General features: G+C 40.1%; 1 protein-coding gene across 4 annotated transcripts in view; it reads right to left on the bottom strand.

Moving 5' to 3' along the window:
• Positions 1-17: 17 nt before the first annotated feature.
• tax1bp1b (Tax1 (human T-cell leukemia virus type I) binding protein 1b) overlaps positions 18-21,360 on the bottom strand; it is a 24,208-nt gene continuing 2,865 nt past the window's right edge. For 3 of the 4 annotated variants that reach the window (XM_034299606.2, XM_026940187.3, XM_034300272.2), the window contains exons 3-18: positions 15,222-15,324; positions 14,557-14,747; positions 14,118-14,276; positions 11,596-11,744; positions 10,704-10,794; positions 9,929-10,114; positions 8,792-9,043; positions 8,511-8,669; positions 7,368-7,437; positions 7,087-7,205; positions 6,750-6,875; positions 4,393-4,479; positions 3,489-3,666; positions 3,195-3,346; positions 1,572-1,654; positions 18-1,254 (exon numbers count right to left, since the gene is read on the bottom strand). In XM_034299606.2, coding sequence (XP_034155497.2) covers positions 1,053-1,254; positions 1,572-1,654; positions 3,195-3,346; positions 3,489-3,666; positions 4,393-4,479; positions 6,750-6,875; positions 7,087-7,205; positions 7,368-7,437; positions 8,511-8,669; positions 8,792-9,043; positions 9,929-10,114; positions 10,704-10,794; positions 11,596-11,744; positions 14,118-14,276; positions 14,557-14,747; positions 15,222-15,324 — 2,307 coding nt within the window. In that variant the 3' untranslated portion in view covers positions 18-1,052. The remainder of the gene's footprint in view (positions 1,255-1,571; positions 1,655-3,194; positions 3,347-3,488; positions 3,667-4,392; positions 4,480-6,749; positions 6,876-7,086; positions 7,206-7,367; positions 7,438-8,510; positions 8,670-8,791; positions 9,044-9,928; positions 10,115-10,703; positions 10,795-11,595; positions 11,745-14,117; positions 14,277-14,556; positions 14,748-15,221; positions 15,325-21,360) is intronic. The other variant, XM_026940189.3, reaches the window with a different exon arrangement.

Raw genomic sequence — 21,360 nt, 5'->3', positions numbered from 1 at the left:
TTCAGCAGAACCAGCCATTGTTCCAAACAAAACTTTATTGGTGTATATCAGAGTAAGAAGACACACATACAAGGAAAAGGTATCCAGTAGACCTTACACTGTTAACCTAAACCAAAGTAAACACACATTAGTTTGGTTAACTGAGACAGATTAAGTCTAGCGCTGAGCAATGTTCAGTAGTGCAATGCTGTGTACAGGTTTGATTAATAAAATTAATATCTCATCCCTTCTGTGCAGGATAATTACTAAATGTAGCTCACTTAGTTTCTGACATCAGACTCTCTTGAACATAACCTTGGACAAAAATGTTCGTTTGTGATTTTCCTTTAAAAATTTATTTTAGTCCCAAAACCAGGCTTAATTTGTGTCAAGGAAACCAGACCAAGAGGTTTTGAATTCAGTGCACAGTGACAGAATAAGCATGCAACTAAAATATAATAATGGCTGAAGTATCAGTTGATTTAAATAGAGAGAAAAAAAAAAGCATCTTGGTTAAGAATGATCTTGCTTCTTATAGCCTATTCTTCATGTGTGATATTTAAAAGCATTTTCTAAAATAGATTATTTTATGATTATATGATCAGCTTCTTGTGTATAAACTAGCATTTTGCCCTGACAGTACAGAACTGTGCTAAATCAGCACAGGGGAAAATAGGTAATACCTGACATATTATTTCATAAAGCCTAGAGAGTGCTTGCAGATACACGTGAGAAGATGTTATACTGGCTATATGATTATGCTTGTGACAGAGTGACAGTGAGTTAGTCTGTACAGCCTTCTCCAAAGAAACCCATATTAATAAATAGCACCCTGAAAATCTGTCATCCTGCAGTATCTCTATTTGATTGCGTTATAGTAACCCCACCCATCTCATGGGCAACATGAGCTTAAAAAGAAATCCTTAGCAAAGAGATAGTCATGAGCTAATTAACTGATTGCTTAGAAGTAAATGCTCACAGCGTAACATGCGGCTAAGAGTTAACGGCTGCAGTTATGAGGTGATAAAAATGACTTTAAAATAAATGTGGTGAAGATTTTCTCTCTGGCTGGTCTAATCGAAGTTGAGCACGTTGCCATCAAAATGGGTGAGCACATGCTTCTCAAACAGCTGCTGATCGCAGTCTAGGGGGAACTGCTCACTGCACATGGGACACACCTTCCAGTGGCTCTCCACATGCTCCTCGAACTTTGACTGGTCGTAATTTGGAGGGAAGATGACCTCACACAGTGGACAGCGCTTCTGCAACTCCTCGCTGCAGGAGAGCAGGAGAAGGTTAATGCATGAGAAAATGTTAAATACAAATGAGTGAGAATGGGGGATGGAGAAAACAACAGAGAATAGCCAAGGCGAATAAAAGACAGTGCTTGTGTGCATTTGTGTGGAATAAGCTGTTTTGATGATGCGGGAGAACCAAGGGAGTGAGGTAGTAAAACAGCATCTGTGTGTTGGGCGACGTGGGTGGCCCATATAGCTAATTCAGCCACAAACACAACTCCTGCAGAGCTCAACAACATGACACATGACAGCACTTTCTGTGTGGTACTTTCTCAGGGTTTCTGTGCGTTTTACCTGGTTTCAAAGCAGAATGGCATTTGTCCATCATTGAGGAAGTGGGTGGGTGGCTCGCTGACCGTGGCCTGGTTGTTGGTTTGCTGTAGAGAGAGCACACAGGTCAGACAGCACTCATTAAAGTTACTACCTTTGTCAGCAATAGCATTAACTTCTACCATTTGATGTGCACCACAATTCCTCTCTGAGCTGAATTACTCAATTAGTTACAGTGTTTGGAGGCAAGCTGCAGCGTCCTTAATGAGCCTCCGTAAGTTCAGATCTGGCAAGCTCAGCTAATCCCCACTCAGCATAGCAGAGAGGGCACAACACAAACCATAAAAAGCTTTTCCAACAGATAACGTGGCACGGTACAGATACTATTCCAAATCCAAAACTATACGTACCCTGGTCAAGGGGATGCGTCTGTTTCTCATTACATAGCTATGTCTGTGAATGTAGAAGGAACTTATATATTATTTTGTGGCACCGTTTATTTGGTCAACCGGGAAATGCTAGGAAATGACTTGGCAGACTTTCTCATTTCATATACTGAACTCAAGCTCTACCTTGTTTTTGCTTCTCCAAATACATACATACTGATGAGGGTTTCCATAGGATTCTCCATTGTATATGAAGGGAATGTAGTCCAACTCGACTACTGAAAAACACTGTGCCATGCTGTCTGGTACAAAGGTAATTCTAGCTAGGACTGTTTCAAATGGCAGGTGTCTGACAACTCATGACTATTTTGTTTACTGTCCAATCAATAGTCTGTCTGCTCTATTCCTAGCTCCACCCATAAGTTCCTGTTGAGTACTCTTGGCTCCCTGGCAAGAAGGCTAACCAAATTAAGCACAGGTCACTTGACAATGGAAATAATGACAAAACGTTGGATCACAGATTTGTTGCTGTACCCTGATGTACGGTGCAGTGCAGTCAGGCCTTGCTGAGCAAGTCATTTAAAAAGGACCCACAAAGAAACACACTCACACAACCCTCAAAATGTAAACAGCTATATCACATAATCAAACTATAATGCATTCTAATGTGACACTCAGTCTTGCTTTAAGAACTCTGCCATATACTTCCTTGGGTTAAATGGTCCTTCCCTTTTTAATTTTTCTTTTCTTTTTTGTGCACTTGATTTAACTGACATCTTAGCAAAATTGCATGAATGAAAGTAACTAACAGACAGACCCTCTACAGATGAGAAAATCTCTGTGATTACTCAGAAACGTTTCAGTGGCTCTTACTACAAAAAAAATCATCAGACTATACCATTTTACAAAATAGTGGAAATAGTAACTTGTGGAAAATGGCTACAACTTTTAACCATTAGAGTTTGATAAAACTGATGTATTTCAGATATATTTTTATTCTAAATCTCAGTGAATGACAGAACCCTCCTATTCTGGTTGGGCTGAGTGATAGAAAAATGCTAACGGACAAAGCATGAATCCCAGTGAACCTAAGGCTCTTCAAAGATTTTTAGAGCTGTATCTGTTTGAATTCCTTAGTAATTACTCTCATGATTAAGATCCATTAATAACTTAAAAGAGCTAAAAGAGCCTAAAAAATCTAATTACATGTATAAACAATATGTGTGCTTGTTGTGTATGTGTGGAAGCGTGATCCACTCACAGTGTTTGGCTGCTCCTCGGGCTCCTCCAGACCATCAGGGCGGCTCAGGTTGCGGGCAGGCTGGCTGCACACCACATTACTGTCCCAAGATGGAGGTCCAACAGGAGGAAGCCTAGGCATCTGATCATCTGAGAACTCTCCATCTGCACTGTCTAAACCAAGACACACACAAAAGTGAGTCATAGACTACCCTTCATTATCTGAAGGTGTGACCAAAGCTATTTAAATGTGGATATCTACAGTTTTTTTATTTCAGCTGTTGCATGTTGTGTAGCATGTGGACAGAACACTGACCCCTGCTTTCAGATGAATACGGGTTTCCAAACATCAGCTCTGTAGGACGCTGGGCCATCAGTAAAGGAGAGGGGACATCTGGCTGATATGGCAAGGGGTACTGCAGAAAAACTGGTGGCACATCCAAACTACCATCATCCTCCTCCTCTTCCTCACGACTAGCACTTCTCTGCAATTCCTGCTATCAAAGACGCATTTATTAAAGTTCAGCCAGTGAATGGAAACAAAAGTAATACTAGGTAACTCTAAATGGCAATGCAGTGGCAATACATGATTTAAATGCCCTAGATGGAAGCTACATTTAAATTTTACTGTTACTAAATGTAGCTGGGCTGCCAAACAGAGGCAAAATAAAAGAAAACCTTAAAGCAGCAAACAATTTATTGACGGCCATTCAGATTTCCATCAGTTATCCTTTCTCTCCATCTTTAGCTCCAGACAATACATCATCCGCCGCAGTATTTTAGCTGCAGCGTTGTGGACGCACTAGCCACCCTCTCGCACAAACAGTTTAATTAGCCCCTTAATTAAAAACTCCTCTCCCTGTTCAAAGGGATGCAGAGCTTTGCCTTTTACTGAAGTTTTCTGCAGGCGCCAATTTAATTTACAGTCTCAGCCTCAAATTGGGTCATTTTGCTAGTTGAAGCGTCAGGCTCTGTGCTCTAGCTACCTCTCTCAGCAGTGCTTTCTGTTTTTTGGATATTTTTTGGGCTGCTGTGCATCCCTTTCTGTGGTCCAGAGTAATTGAATGGAAAATGAGGCCTTGCTGGCTCTGCTGCCCCAATTAGAGAGATACGTTAAACCCAAACCAGATCCTGGGAGAGGAAAAAAAAAAAAAACAAGCACTCTGCAGGCATTTTTAGATTGGCACAAGTCTTTAAAGAAGAAAAATGAAAACCCGCACCCCTTCCAGTTTCTCCTTCTCTTTGGATAAAGCAGCGAGGCTGTCCTTCAGCTCCTTCAGTTCCCGACCCTTGGCTGCTACCTGGCTCTGTGCGATGAGGAGAACAGTAGTGCAATATTAGTTAAGAGCATATGGTGTTAATAGAGATGAAGACTGGGGGTATAAATATCCTGAGGAAAACTAAAAGAATTCTTCAAGCTGGGTGTTATTTTAACATATATATATATATATATATATATATATATATATATATATATATGAATGGGTAAGAATGGGATAAGAATAATTTACAACAATTACTACTTGCAGTGAATAACTCACTTCCATCACTGCTGTACCACAGTCAGTCTACTATCCTTCAGCCATGTTACTCGCTGTGTTTAAGTGAAGGTACAGTGAGCCAGATGTTACATTAGGCTGTCTTGCATTGAATATCTCTGTCTATCCTTCTCCATCTGTCTCCATGTCTCGTGTATACAGCAGTAAAATGCTGTCTCCACTCGGTGCTCTTATAAACCTGCCTTCTCTGTGCAGTTGTGCTAACAAATGATACCATTCAGTGGAAAAACCTTGAGTCAAAGCAGTTATGCAGAGACAGAAGAGAAGCAGTGCAGAGGCAAGTGATCAGGGCTCAAACTGTCTCAGCTCTTTATTTACAAAGCAGCTCAGAGCAGCAGTTATGATCTACAGTCAGGTTTCCTTTGGTTGGCATGAATAAGTTACAACAGCACAAGACAGTCATTTAGTGAATTGTGAGACTAAAGCAAATCTGGCTGTGTTCCAAAGGAGCAGAACAATTTATGGTTTGTGGCACAGCACCTATTGATTGTTTACTATAAAGGTTTTTAAATGTACATTTGTTTTATGGTTTGTTTCACTGGAGTTTACATGAATGTCCACTCCCAAAAAAATCTAAATTCTTGGGTTTGTGATAGTGTCATTCAAATAAAATACTCCAGTACTGATCTTTTTTTTTTTTTTTTTTTTAAGTGCATAGCATGACATTATATAAATTTTCTGTTTCATATTTACTACTGTTACTAGCAATGCCTTATGGAAGCAATTACTCTGACTGTGATCGTTATGAAAAATTGTTATGTTCCACCATCATGTTTTTCATCACCATAATTAGGATGTGCATGACAAAATATATATTTATATACTGACTAGAGATGGCACCAATCCGGTACCCAGGATCAGTATCGGGCTGATACCAGCAGAAAATGGTGGATTGGGTATCAGAGATAGCTTGGAGCATCAGTTAAACAATAATTTTAAAGCTTATTAGTTTTTAAAGAAAAAAAAAATCTCAGATGAGTATCGATCTCGAGTGATACACAGAGTTTCTGTATCAGTACTGGTATCAGAAAAGTAAACTTGGTATCATGCCATCTTTAATATTTAGCGTGTTTCAAGTAAATGACAGATGTTCCAACACATCTATATTTATAACAGGCTCTCATTTGGGTCCAACTGTGTTTTTACAGCTCTGGATGAGCTAACTTACTTTTTAGTAGCTTACATTTTTATTGACATTTTTTAGCCAAACAACAACTGATCAAAAAAAAAAGCAAGAAAGTCTGTCAGTTTTGTTATTTCTAACAACCTTTACAATATCTTTATTAAATCATGTATAGATACACTTTTCTTTAATCATGGGTATAGTTTTAACACAAGATATTTGAAATCTGTGTGCCACACAGTGAGAGCTGAATCACTGGGTGTTGATTAAATCCTGCTCCTTCTGCTGTAAATAAGCTAGGAATTTAGCTAGAATTTAGACCCTCCGAGAGTGGAAGAAAACATCCAGTGGCACTGGAACTATGTTTAATGGCTTTCCATTATATGATATAAAGGTGAGTCCATAAATATTTGGACACAATTTTCATACGCCATATCTGGCCTTTAAACTGCTTATCAGTCAATTGTCCAATTACTTTTGAGCCTGTAACAATGGAGGGACTCCAGAAAATAAATGGCTGTAACTCCTAAATGGTTAATGCAATAATTTTGTTAAACCCCTTGAATTAAGGCTGAAAGTCTACACTTCAATCACTTTAATTGCTTCATTTCAAATCCATTGTAGTGGTGTACAGAGGCAAAGATAGTCACTGTACAAATACTTATGGACCTGGCTGTATGTAATTCACTTTGAAATTATGAACAATTATTTCCTACAGTGTAATACAGTGTAATCACATTTGTAGTCCCGGTCAATCAGGCTATATTCCTATGAACTGCTCATTAAATCTGGTCCTGCCTAAGAGAAGACACCAGAGAATGCCTCCACAGGAGGAAAAACTGACTTCACTGCACACATGGACAGGTTATACATTGGTACAGTAGGGGGCGCTGACCTTGTAGCGGTCCTCCTCAGCAGCCAGCTGCAGCTTTAGGCTCTCATTGATCTTCACCTGCTCTTTCCACTTCAGCTCAAGTTTAGCTAGCTCATCCATCAGCATGCTGTTGCGCCCCTTCTCCTCCTATAGTACATGTCACATTTACAACATGTCTTTGGTACTAGCGTAATTTTAACTGTAGCATGTGCCAGAAAGCCACCATAAACGCTCAGTTAAAAAGCAGGGTGCATGGTTGTAACTAGATGCACATGCTGATGCACTAGATGCACATGTCACGTCTGGCATGAAGATTAAATATAACGATTATACAAAGGAAATGATAATTAATACTTACACACAACATCTGTTTGCACTTCTTGTATTTGTCACTCTTATCAAAAACATCCTTACTGACACCCTTCAGCTTGCCTTGGATAATAGCATCCAGCACGTTGTCTGATGAGCCTGGGCTTCCTGTCACAGAGACAAAAGCTTACTGATACTTTTATCCTCAGCAAAGAAAACTGTTTTTACCTACAAGGATCTGCCTTTTGAATCACAGTCAAAGAAGGTCAGACATCTAAATAGTTAATACACAAATTGGATGCTATTAAGCTGGGATACTAGAAGACTTACCTGGCACAGATGCCTCAGGGCTGGCAGACAAGGGGCCAGTCGCTGCATCTAAACCAGGACTTCTCTTTGCCTAAACAAAAAAGCAACAAGGACCTTCCATTTAGTTTTGTACCTACTGTACTTATCTCAGTGGGAAAAACATGATTTTTGGATATTGGATGACTCAGTCTGGTGTATAGACTGGTGTTTTGGTCAAGCACTATGTTTCCATTTAACGTATTGTCAGTATTTCCTAGTTTCTGATGCAGTGAAGCCTGCCACATCTGCTATCCAAATTCTTAGTGGTTTTACACAGTATCCAGACCTGGCATGCTAAGCCAGCTATATAGCTAACTTGGGTAATTTTAGGGAAGAACAAAATGATTATAATAGTATATTCTAATAAGTGAGGCTACTGTTAAATTGCTCAGTCTTAAACAATTTATTGTCACACATAGATTATTGCAATTGATTAAGAATAAGAGATTCATGGGTTTTATGTACCTGAATATGTACTTGAATAATAATAATAATAATAATAATAATAATAATTAAGAAAAAGACTGCTTTCTGTGTCACTAGATCAGCAGTACCTACCCTTCCTCTGGCCTGCCCTGATAAGTTAGGAAATAACACCAACTTTATTCAAACATTTCCAACCAATATTCAAACATTTGAACATGTTAACTAGATCAGCTGTGCTTGATTTGGGTGGAAACCAGTAGATCTCCTGAGAGCAGTGTTGCCTACTCTTTTCAGGGGAAAGTACCTAATGCATGCTCAAAAAAAACCTGCCAAATTAGGAGATAGATTAATCACTTTTCTTGCTTGTAAATTTAACTAAGAAGTGTACAAGTGGGACATACAATGTTGATCAGTGATTGGTTATTGGGAACATAAGCTCACACAAGTGCAACTCAGTCAGGCCTGAGTTGACCGAGCCTACTCGATCACCTCATATACCCAGCAGCTGTAATGTGCGCTGGAGAGCTGTATCGAGTGCAGGACACTCACATCTGCTCACAGCTGTTCAGAACGTCACTAGATTTGTCACTAATCTCGTTTTTAGATAAAGTGGCCAAAAAGGTCGCCAAGTTGTTAAGTTGGCAACACTGCCAGAGAGTTGAACTGGACATTAGATTATACAGAGGCGTGTTTACTCACCCCTTGCTGCTCAGAGAGTTTGACAACCTGTTTCTGCAGTTTCTGGCACTCCTTGTATTTCTCCTTGTAATGTTCTGCAGCCATCTGCAACCTGAGCTTTAGGTCTTCCACCTCCCTCTGCAGCTCAGCCACAGCCAAATCCTCAGACTCCTTACGCTGCTAAGAAACAGACCCCCATCATTTTTACACCACATGACTGCATATTCAAACTTGACGCCTAAATCTGGTTGCTCAAATGTAGAATAGAAATTCTGGGAGTGTCGTGGTGCACTACAACTTACTGCTTCTTGCGTGGCTGAGTTCTTCATTTCCTCCACCTGTTTTTCCAGACGGCTGCACTCAGCCCGCGCCTCAGCTTGGCTCTGTCTGAGCGTGTCAGACTCCAGCTTGACCCGGTAGAGCTCAGCCATGCTGCGATCCCGTGCACTGGATGAGTCCCGCAGCTCTGCAGACAGCATGTTAGCCTGCTGCTGAGTGGCCTGCAACTGCTCCTCTTTTTGCCTCAACTGCTCCCGCAGTGCCTTGCTCTCCCCCTGAGAACACACGCACAAACATGAAGACACCCGCATGCAAACACAAACTTTCAAAATAGTCTACTTTACCTACCTGGGGTATCATCTACATAATTTTACCAGTGAAGCTTGAACTTTCATTCAAACTTTCAAACCATTTCACTGGGATGTATGCATTCACATTTGGCATGAAATCGCCTTTACACAAGCTCTGGATTTAGTTTAATTTAGTTTCAAACATTTCAGTTTGTTTATCTCTTGTGTCACCTGTCTCCTGTCTTCACCATACTCTGTTGGTAATTTGGTCAAAAATATGCACACTCTAGATTGTAATATTTATTTGCCTTTGTTCTCTGCATGAATGGCCATGGGGGGGGTCAGTGGACCAAATGTTACAAGATTGTAGCCGACTACTAATGCAGCAGAGTATGTCAGTTTAGTGACTAGTTAGTGGCTAGCAATCAAACTCATAGGATCATGCATTAATAAGAAAGGAGAATGTTTTACAAGCTCAGTGAAGTTCTTCTCTCTCATTAGTTTATGTCACCTCCGCTGTGCCCTTCCCCACTTTCTGCTTTCTCTGCCCCCCCGCGTCTCTTGCCTGCCCCTGACCCTGAGCTGCATTCACGTTACCACCAATTTGGAAAAGAGGCATGCTGATTTCTCAAAATGGATTAATAAATAAAGTGTTTTTTTTATGGGGCGAAATATACTTGGGTGCTCGTAAATATACCTGGGCGCAGTGTCAAAGTAAAACCTGTGTGGGGAAACACTGAGTTAATACCCAAAAACTTTAAAGGTGTCAGTTTCTAAAATCTGCCAAAATCTCCAAATAGCTCTTGATACACCAGAGAATCAACGGGTAACCTGGAGTGGAAGAGACAGGGGTGTGTAGATTTATATTACCGAGGGGGAACTGTTAGCCAGGAGCTGGCGATGCTGCTTGTCTTTCTCTGCCAGGCAGGCTTTGGCACGTGCCAGTTCCTCCTTCAGCTGAGCAATGGTGTTCTCCTTATTCACATCCACTGATCTCAGCATCTGCAGCTCAGCACTTAACTTAGTGTTCTCTAGCTCACGGTTCTTCAGGTGAATCTGGGTCACATGTATACACACACACACACACACACACACACACACAGAAACAGAGAGAGAACTCAGTGGCCTCATTTGTCTAAGACTCTGAGACTGCGGCACTTGAGCACAAACGATCCATAATTATCACCAGGCTGCATTTCCGCTCTGCACGGAAATGCGCTGCCTAACTCTAATTATAAGAGCAATAAGAAAGCACTGGCAGCACTGGGCTAACCCACACAGCCAGGGGCAACAGCAATGAGGTGTGGGCCTAGCCGTGTTTCCGTAGCTACAGCTCCATGTCACGTCTTGTTCCTGTGCCCACCACAAAAAAGCAGCAGAGACATGTACAGCTTTCTGTGTGAACAGAGTCAGGCTTGTTCCCAGAGAGCAGGTTTAAAACAAAAAAAAAAAAGGGCCACCAGTGTTCTTTCTCTCCAGACACCTGACTATCATAGCAAACTATCACAGGTATTGACAGATCTGAGTGTTCAAAAATGGGTAAAGATGTATGCCATTTTTAGTAGTTTCTTGTTCATTAAAACATGATAAACAATATAGTATTCTGCAATGATTATTTTGGTGGTGTTGGTGGTGTTGGTGTTACCTTATAGAGCTCTTTCTCATCCTTCTCATTCTTCAGCTGAGACTCCAGTGCTTCTTTCTCAAGTGTGAGCTTCTTCACTCGATCTTTCAAGCTATCAGTTAGGACAATAAGTAATCAATAATCCTCGCTTGGAATTCTTAATCAAGCAATAAAGGTACAGTATTTCTTTGCTAATCTGATTATTAGATATTAATCTGATTATCAGGTATTAGGGTTTGACATTTTCAACCTAGTGGGAAAATGTCCCAGTATCACAGAATAAAAAAGTAACAAAATGATTTAACACAATGTCTACGATATGAAGCATCATGGTACATATGTGACCCCCGAACATCCCAGTATGCCTCAACACTGTCCCCACTCCACCCCCGCAGGGTCTTAACACCGTGGCAACATTCCCTACCACCTATTACATACATGTATAGTACGCCACATCTTATAAATTACTTATTGTTTCATCATTGTACAATGCAGCACTGCAAATGGGGGATACGACTAATTTTTGTCTAATTTGAGGAGGCTAACATTGTAATCACTAAAAGCCAGCACAGACTGACACAAAAAATTTGATCACTAAAGATGGCAGTTAAGACGGAATTTGCATCCTGAATGGAAAAGGCAGAGATCACATTTTATTCTTATATTATTTGGTGTAAAATCCAAAACAACTACTAGACTAAAAACTGTAGGTTTTGTTTAATTTGTTTAATTTGTAGTGCAACCTGAAATATCTGAAGTAGATTTTAATAATTAGAAAAGAGTAGTGGCAATCATTTCATATTTTTCTGAGTAGTGGGCTGCAGTGTATAAGGAAAAAGGAACACATAGACTGTAGAACTGGAATAGTATTTAAATCTGTATTTTGATGTTTTTTTTTTTAAAAATGACACACCAGTCCAACTCTGTCTCCTTCTGCAAGCCCTTCTGTGTGACCCCAATTAGATCCTCTTCCAGTTGCAGCAGCCGTGCTGTGTTCTCCTCCATCCTCTTCTTCACCTCCTCTCTCTCCTCCTGTAGGCTCTGAGAGGACAGCTGCAGCTCCTAAGATATACACATACACTTCTCAGTATTGGTAAAACTTAATGTAGACACTCCAACAGGAAATAAAGAATAACAAAAATATTATTGCACAATCCAGCAAATACATAACTGATTTCTGACACTCACAGATTTAGTTTTAAAACTCTTCATTTTATCCTGACTGATATTTTAACTGCTAAAACTATTGCACTGTAAAATCTTACTTATTTTTGGAAAAAATGTGTATTATGTGACTGAAGAGACCTATCAAAAAACCAGGAAACATCCATCAAATAAATCACATCAAAAATCATTCCTCCAGAATTCCCCTCTACTGTATCCTTTTCGGAGCAAAATCTTTTTTAGAATTATTCTAGCAGCACATAAAACAACATATAAAAGTGCAGTCATAAAATTAACAGCCACAAATGGGTGGGCAAACTCATCTTAACTCAATTTTCCCTCTGTGCTCATACAAATATACTTCTAAAAACTCCACTCTAAGTCACCCAATGGTAGCTGCAATGATACTAAAGAAGAAGTAGCCTTTATTTGTCACAGATATACTCACAGTTCACTTTATTAGGAACACGTGTACATCTAATCTTATCTACTCAGCCAATCGTGTGGTAGCAGTGCAATGCAAAATATCATGCAGATACAGGTCAAGAGCTTCAGTTAACATCCACGTCAAACATCAGAATGAAGAAAACATGTGATCTCTGTGACTTTGATCGTGGCAGGGTTGTTGGTGCCAGATAGGCTGGTTTGAGTATTTCAGAAACTGCTGATCTCCTGGCATTTTCACACAAAACTAACACTTACAAAACTTAATCTGTATATGCATGATTATATGCATTGTGCTGCTGCCACATGATTGGCTGATTAGATAACTGCATAAATGAGCAGGTGTGCCGGTGTTCCTGTTAAAGAGACTGGTGAGTGTACATTACAATGAAACTCTTTTCTTCGCATATCCCAGCTTGATGGGAAGTTGGGGTCAGAGCACAGGGTCAGCCATGATACGGTGCTCCTGGAGCAGAGAGGGGTTAGGGTCTTGCTCAAGCGCCCAACTATGGCAGTGTGGCGGAACACCCGACCTTCCGATCAGTAACCCAGAGCCTTAACTCATCAACCACCACTGCCATAAAAGCACTGATGTCATTTATTAACTTGATTTTCATTATGGGATTTACCCTGTAAATCATGCAAAGTCTCACAACAGTGAGTGGTGATGTCGTGGACTTACAAAAAAAAAAAAAAAAAAAATCCACAAAAGTAAATGACATGAACTTATTGGAGTAAAAGCAATAGAGTTGCACAAAGTATAGAAAGATCATTGCGTTTTCAACATGAACAGTTGGATCCTATAACGTGATACTTTAGATTCTGTATGTAAACAGGCCAACACCAAGCTGACTTTGTTTATAGACGAATCAAATTGAGCGTGCTAATTTGACTTGCACAGTGGCTCCAGCGGGAAGTGCAGATAAAGAAAACAAGTGTCACACCCTTGAAGTGTGGAAAAGATGGGCTCTGAGTGAGACTGTGCAGATTAAGACATGCAGCAAATGGACACAACCAAAGCAGTATGATAAATGTGTTATAAATAAATACCACCACTGCAAAACACACAACACAATCATCTTGGAGAGCAACATTCCAACACTGACTTAAATTTGACAGATAAGACAGTTAAACGTTTTATTGAGAGTTTAATTCAGGCACATACCTGCTTGTCCTGTCTAGTTCATCATCTAATTTTACATAACTTAATGTTAAAGGTGTGTGATAAAGTATCGGTGTTCAAAACAGTCAGAACATTCATGGCCAGATATCAGTGCTTTTGAGTTATGATTAAAATGGCAAAAAAAGTGATTAGTGGTGGTCAGGAGTGATTAGCTGTTGAGTTCTATGGATTATCATATGCCCTGGCTAAATATTTTCAGAAATGAGCTGAACCAAGAATAGTTGAGCGAGCCCTTCCTGTACCTGTGGCTTTTTTTTTTTTTTTTGAATAATTGCTGTTTTACACTCACATGCTTCTTACTAAGAGTGGTTTACAAGGTTTACAAACAGAAAAGCGAAACCTCTTTCTTATGGCATACCCTGTACAAAGCAAGTACATTTTTATCCTTTGCAGTAACATAGCTGCACCATAAAATGAAAATATCACCATTGCTTTTCCTCAGTTTGATAGCGTAGCTTCAGTGTAGTTAGCTACTTTTTCTTATTAGCTTGTAGTGTAGCTAGTTACTTTATCAAGCAATTAGTTTGGCTATAGCTTAGCTATTTTAAATCATGCGTTGCTAGTAGCTCTTAACATGTAATAAATCGTTTATAAGTTCCACCAACTTTAACTAGAAGCAAGGAGAAGAGACCCCCAGCTCTGACCTGCACTTCTTTCCTGAGCTGAGCAGTGTTCTCTCTCTCCTGCTCATACTCTTTCTGAATTCTGTCTCTTTCCTCCAGCAGCTCATTTCTCTCTTTCTGCAGGAGCTCCATGCTCTTCAGCAGCTCCTCCTTTTCCAGACGCACCTCCTCCATCTTTTGCTGAAAAACAATGCATGGAGCAAATGCAGCACTCATAAGCACAGACAGGAAAACGCTGCACATGATTTGTTATTCATCAAAGCCTCACACTGAGGGGTGAATCAGACAGGAAATTGACTGGAGTTGAGCAAAGCAGCTCACATAGGCACACCTAACATATGTTTTATATTAGACAATGTACAGCACTTCATCTGCACTCAAAACACAGGAGTGATAATCAGGCATTAGAGAGTTCTTTACTTTTCTGTAACACAACTTGCAGCTCTCTGGACTTGCTTACCTCTAAATAGCTGGCTTTGGTGGTGACAACCAGAATGTCTGATCCACCCTCATCCTCCACTGTGAGCAACTCCTCCTCAGTGGGGCTGTTAGCACGGAACTGGAAAGGCGTACTGGCCCCACGAATCTCTCCTTTATGAGTGACATAACAGAACTGGTAGAATTCCCCATCATCGTTGGGGACGTAGTAACCTGTACAAATATTTATAAACACAAATCCATCTTGAATTATCAGTGAAGGAAAGTTCAGATAGATGATTCTTCCAAAAGCTTATAGAAAGCCCTCTGGAGAAAGATTAAAAAAAAATTGTAGCCTCCATTTAACACCATGTTTTACAACTCACATGTGCAAACTAAAAGTGTGCTAGCTCATAAATTGTTTTACTATATCTTTCTGATATCTCCGGACCATACTGGTGCACCTTTATCTTACGTTTTACAGAGATTCCAGTCTCTGACCTACACCACTGCTATAAAACAGGCCCATCAACACTTGGGCGTGCTAATAGGGAGTTTGAGTGTTCCATATTTTACTGCATCCGTCGTTTGGATATTAAAAACTCTTAATATACCTCTGAAGGGGCCCAAGCCATAGTATTGCATGCAACTGAGCAAAAAAAATGTCAGAAAGAGGTGCAATACAATATTATGTTCATGTCACGTTACCTTGAAAGATCACTGATCTGTTGACTGCGGTGCCTTCTGTGTACACGTCTGGTAGAGGAGACCACAGGAAGGTGTAGTAGTCACGAGCCGTACTCCAGCCAACCTACGAGAGAAAGGGTTTTGCGTGGTAAACTGGCTAGATCGATAGTAAAATGAAAAAAAAATGTGGTTAATACATGTCAGAATTCTAAAACATGGGCTTAGTATGGTTCACTTGACATGTAATTTAGAGAAATACATTCTAACAGGTTTATCAACGCACCACTCATGCTAAAAAGAAAACAGGAATGGACAACCTATTTCTATAAAAGGAGGTCTATTTAGTCTGCCACACGTGCGGTCTAATTCAAAGACATTAGATGCAGTGTTCAGATGGTCATGGCATTCCCCATAGCCTGACTCACTTGTATACATCACCAGTAGCCTTTCAGCACCAAGGCCTGAAAGAAACACTCAGAGATGTGTGCACACATGTGAACTCTGCATGAGTTATAAGTGGGATGATTGATACATGACTCTTCCCAGCTGCCACATGTGCCAAGACCTTGTTGGATATGTTCGGTTGAGGAAGCGGAGCTACAACTCAGGCTTAACAGGAAGAGGAAAATAGGTGAAAATTTTACACATACTTCAAACTGGAAACCAAAATGTAATTATATGAATTTTATGTGTTGTTAACTGATGGCTGATGAGGGGGGTGCACAGAAAATATATCCATAAGTTCAGCCGTCTGCCATAAAACTGTCAAGCAAAATCAGACTCACGTTGTACTGGCTGTGGGTCCCAGTACTCGCACACACACATGCACAAAGACACACACAGACACACACACACACACAGACAGAAAACAAGCCTGCTGCCTCATAACTTTGCACACAGGAAATCTATAGCAAGTGATTTAACATGCATATGTACAAATCCACAAATGCAGAGTCACTGGCAAATGGTGATATTTAAGAGCTGCTCTCACTGTGCAGTTCACCACAATTAAAGTTGCTGTAATCCCCTGACTGTACAAGGGAGAGTAGCCTGGGGTGCTGGAGCTGTAAAGAACAGGAAACCATTAAAGGCAGTGTCATTACTGCACGCTGGACACCGCTCACTCATTAAGCCCGTTTAGGGTGAGTGAGGGCGAAACTGAACCCCTGTGTGCTTCTCATTTAAACCAAGGGAGCAACTCACAGCCAGGGAAAGCTAAAGTGGCTGATCAACACACCAAAATATAAATGGGAAGCTATGATGTTTAACTAAGTAAGATGATTTAAATAAAGACTTGTCTGTAAACAATCATCTCTTAAATAATGACTTGCTGAAGCCCTTCTAATTCTGAATATACATGGCAGTCACTACAAGTGATATCCCTCTTACTCATCCCTACTTTCACATTTGATCAGCCTCAAAGACACTGGATGACTTCTACAAGCAAGTGTGAACTGCAAGCAAACCATGCCACAGAATGTGTTTCATGCAAACAGCCCCCTTGATGCCTTTAAGCCCCACTCCAGCAGCCTTTTTTCCTGCTGTCACTCCCCCCTCCTCCCGTGTACAAACACCATCTGTGACCTGACGTAATCACTGGGGGGTGGGGGGGACACTCTATGTTATACAGAAAGACACTATGTTATTTAGTTCCTGGTGCAGCTATATAGAGGTGTGAATTTTGGTCAATTTAATATTCTCATTACTGTTAATGTTAATTCCGGGGAGCTGATCACAACTTTATAATGTCCGTGGTGTTGGTCCCCTTAACAAAACTTTACAGCAGACATTTTGGATGTTTTACAACAGGGGCTGTGCTGTGTCTCTTCTTCTTTGTTTTTGCTCTGTATGTATTTAAATGTGAGGTGCTGAAGTCCTGAAAAGAAGTTAAAAACTCACTGCAGCGTTATCACTGGCGCCACTTTAATAAGCTCTCATTTAAAGCCTGATGTGAGAAAAGCAGCTTCATGATCAGTAAACTTATTTTGTCAAGCTAATTTTCTTTAGCTGTTTGTATACAGAGGCAATGCATGTTTATAATTATATGACATCCAAAAGAGATAATTTGCACAGTGTATTTACTCAAATTAAGTTTCAAATCAAATTAATTTACCAAATGAAGCTTCCAGTGCATGAATGACACCTGGGCCAATGTGAAATAAATAAATGAGGCAAGCTTAGCCTAAACAATAATAATAGATTACATGTCCATTTTCTAATTTTTCTTGTTTGCCAGTGAACTGTTTGATGTTGGATGAATTTGTAGTTTTGCTTCATACTCAATGCCAAAGCATGCTAAAAAAAAAAACATACATGAAATGGACAAAAAAAACAAAACAACTAAAAACATCCTTAACGTGTTCAGAAACCACAGCTTTGCACGACATTATGTATTAAGAAAAACAAATCGGACCCAAAAAAAAATAAAATAAAAAACCTCCCTCTCAACGATGGACATTTATTTTGAGAAGCACTTGGTGTTTCCGTTTACAGCTTGTGTAACAATGAATAGTAACATGTAGGCCTACAGTCAATATTAAACTAACCTAACAAGAAAAGCACCATGATAAACTGCTGTTTTTTTTTTTTTGTTGTTTTTTTTTGAATGACCTCTATAGAAAAATATAACACACATATTTTTTCTTATATTAATGACAAGACACAGGGGAGGAAAGCACAATATTTGTGTGAGGAGTTATTAGGAATGAAAAGCATGAAGCCCTTCTGAGCTTAAATGTCAGGAACAAAGAATATGTCCAGCTTCCTCATTAACTCAAATTTTGACTTGCTAAACACATAAACTGCAGAATACATGAGTCATTATTATTATTCATACCGAGCACTGCTGTTCAAATTGGAAATATTTTATTATTGCTGCAATAATATGAAGACTGGTTACACAGTCTAAGATTGGGAGTACAGTGTTTTGGTTTTGGAGAGTGAATTTTTAAGTGAAATAAAATATAATGTATGTGAAATAAAGTCATTTTGTGAAATAAATTGAATTACTGTTGGGTCAGGACATAATAATAAAGGACAAATGTGGGTCCCGAGGCAAGATTAGTGGACGACTGCTTTAATGTTTGTTTTGTGAAACAAACATCAAATCAGGTCAGACTTGAATCTGCCTGCAGGAGTGGGACGAACATATATCAGGACGCAATACTGACTGCTGCTCCTTCCCTGACAGGATAATTATAAAGCAGTATTCGCCAGCTCCACCCTGGTGGCATGTTCTGACGCTCCAAACATGACATTCACAAATTGCAAATCAGGCCTAGATTTGCTAGAGCTCCAATTTCAAAGAGCACCAGGCTGGGCTCTTTGGAATTGCCTATTTGTTTAGACTAGAGATTGAAGAGACAAACTCCATCTAACATATGGGTTATTGCAAAAGATTTCAACAGCCGAGCAAGCCAAGGACACAGACGGGAATCTTGACTCATGAGTTCAAAGACATGGCTTCATAGGGTAGGTGTTAAATTCCAGAGAAGGGTGATACAACCTTAAAAATTTAAAGAAAAAAATCAACACACTTTCTTTTTCCAGGCAGCAATATCTATACACAGCCAAGCTATACAAAGCAGACAGAAAGCTACCAGGTCTCCATTTCATTAGTCCCAGCTCAGGTAGTGTGAAGTCTTCCCCTGAACACCAGGTGGCAATAACATCCTACTGGCAGCCGTGAGCCCAAGTCACAGCTCTAGGCCAATGACTCATGGATCAGGTATCCATTTTGGCATTGTTTAGTGTTTGGCACAGCACCCACCCATCTTTCAGCAAAGCAATGGCCATGTGAAGGATTTATAACCCATAGGCTCTTCCTCCCCAGGGTTTACTCCTGCATCAGGAGGTTTGTGTGCACTGGAGAGGTACAGATGCACGTAGCTATCTCCAAGGCAATGCCGTGTTTTGTATACCACAAACCTCCTGCTTCAAGCTTCACCAGCTTCAAGCTCCAATCAGGATCCCACAAAGGTGGCAATGTCAACAAAAAGGATATAAGGTAGCAGCTGTAAGTGACAGAGATACAATACATCTATTGTGCATGAAGTTAAAGCAGTGATATTTGGCCTTTCAGAATCTGATCTTTGCTCTTTTCCTAAATTGCTCTAGGTTATATATATAAAAAAAAAAAATACAGGAAGCCGTTTCAGAGATCATAAAAGTTCTTCCATTAATCAAAATTGCTCATCATCAACTTTCTTTGAAGCCATTTAGCTTAAGTCTAAAAGGCTGGATCTTAGAATGGTTTTCACCGGAGGTTAATCCCATGGCTCTTAATGAAGAACACTGCCTGCAATGCAACACAGCTGCAAAGGAGGAGAAGCCCTCCTGACAGCTTGTTGTAAAAAGGCTTCATCAAACTCTGTCCAGCACGTAGAAACACTCATACACACACAACCCAGGAGGCTCTAAAATTCCTCTTTGATCTCATCAGTCCAAAACCCAGACACTGAATCTTGTCAGTTACCATCCTTCCTTCCATCTCAAAAACCATTAAACGTTAAGTCAGTCTTTCTCTCTGTAGCGGCGCTTCCCTTAACATGGCCAAAGCACTGTGTGTGTGTGTGTGTGTGTGTTTAACCAGCAGCAGCTGGGAGAAACTGCAGCATGCAGATCAAGCCAAAACACTAAGCTCGCCCTGCCAGCAACTATAATTCATACCTAAAAGCTCCCACGGCCATTAAGCTACAGTAGTTGTCTCACCTGCATTCACAGATAGTAGGTGAATGTTCACCTACATTCCAAGCAATTTACACTCCAACATGAAGCAACGCATACTGTTAGTCTCAAGCCCATGTGTAACAAAGATTTTTCACTGCTACACTATGTATAATTAAATGTGTGTGTGTGTGTGTGTGTATGTGTGTGTATACACAGTACTGTGGAAAAGTCTTAGGGACCGTATTTTTATTTTTTTTTGTACAAATTTTGTTATAGATTTTTATTTTATGACTTCTACATTATCGAGTCTGTACCAAAAAACACTCATAAACTTAAATGTTACAAAAAAATGTTTGTAAATTAGTAAAGAAAGCAGCATATTACATAAGAGAGCACTTTTCAGACAAAAAACATAATGAAGGCTGCTGGGTTTTGCTTTAAAAATAAGAAGAAAGTGTGACAGTCAAAGTCTCCAGAAGAACTGTGGCTGGTTCTGTAAGATGCTCAGTAACACTTACAGCTCATTTCCTTATAAAACTGCACAAATGACATGACTGCATCACATAATTCCTGCAGATTTTTCAGATGCACTGTCATGCTGCGACTTTCCCGTTCTACTACATCCCAAAGGTGTTCTATTAGATTCAGATCCAGTGACTGGGAAGGCCACTGAAGAACACTGAACTCATTGTCATGTTCATGAAACCAGTTTGAGATGACTTTAGTTTTGTGACATGGTGCATTATCATGCTGGAAGTAGCCATTAGAAGATGGTAAATTGTGGCCATGAAGGGATGCACATGGTCAGGAACAATATTCAAATAGTTTGTGGCATTCAAGCGATGATCAATTGGTATTAATGGGCCCAAAGTGTGCCAAGAAAACATTCCCCACACCATTACACCACCTCCACCAGCCTGGACTGTTGGACATAAGGCAGGTTGTGTCCATGGATTCATGCTGTTGGCCCCAAATTCTGACCCTATTGTCTGTGTCCAGTTTTGGTGAGTCTGTGCCCACAGCAGCCTCAGCTTTCTGTACTTGGCTGACAGAAGTGGAACCTGACATGGTCTTCTGCTGTTGTAGCCCATCCACCTCAAGTTTCGATGTGCTGTGTATTCTGAGATCCTTTTCTGCTCACCACAATTGTACAGAGTGGTTATGTGAGTTACTGTACCCATTCTGTCAGTTCAAACCAGTCAGGCCATTCTCTGCTGACCTCTCTCATCAACAAGGTGTTTCTGTCCGCAGAACTGCCGCTCACTGGATGTTTTTTCTTTATTGCACCATTCTGAGTAAACTGTAGAGACTGTTGTGCATGAAAATCCCAGAAGAGCAGCAGTTATAGAAATACTCAAACCGGCCTGTCTGGCACCAACAATCATGCCACGGTCAAAATCACTGAGATCACATTTTTCTCTATTCTGATTCTGATGGTTGTTGTGAACATTATAATATAATTATAATAGAATAAAATAGCTTATTTTTATTT

This window comes from Pangasianodon hypophthalmus, chromosome 1, assembly GCF_027358585.1.
Source record: "Pangasianodon hypophthalmus isolate fPanHyp1 chromosome 1, fPanHyp1.pri, whole genome shotgun sequence".
Lineage (NCBI taxonomy): Eukaryota > Metazoa > Chordata > Actinopteri > Siluriformes > Pangasiidae > Pangasianodon > Pangasianodon hypophthalmus.
The sequence above is the reverse complement of the archived record's forward strand: the minus strand, read 5'-3'. Positions and strand labels throughout refer to the sequence as shown.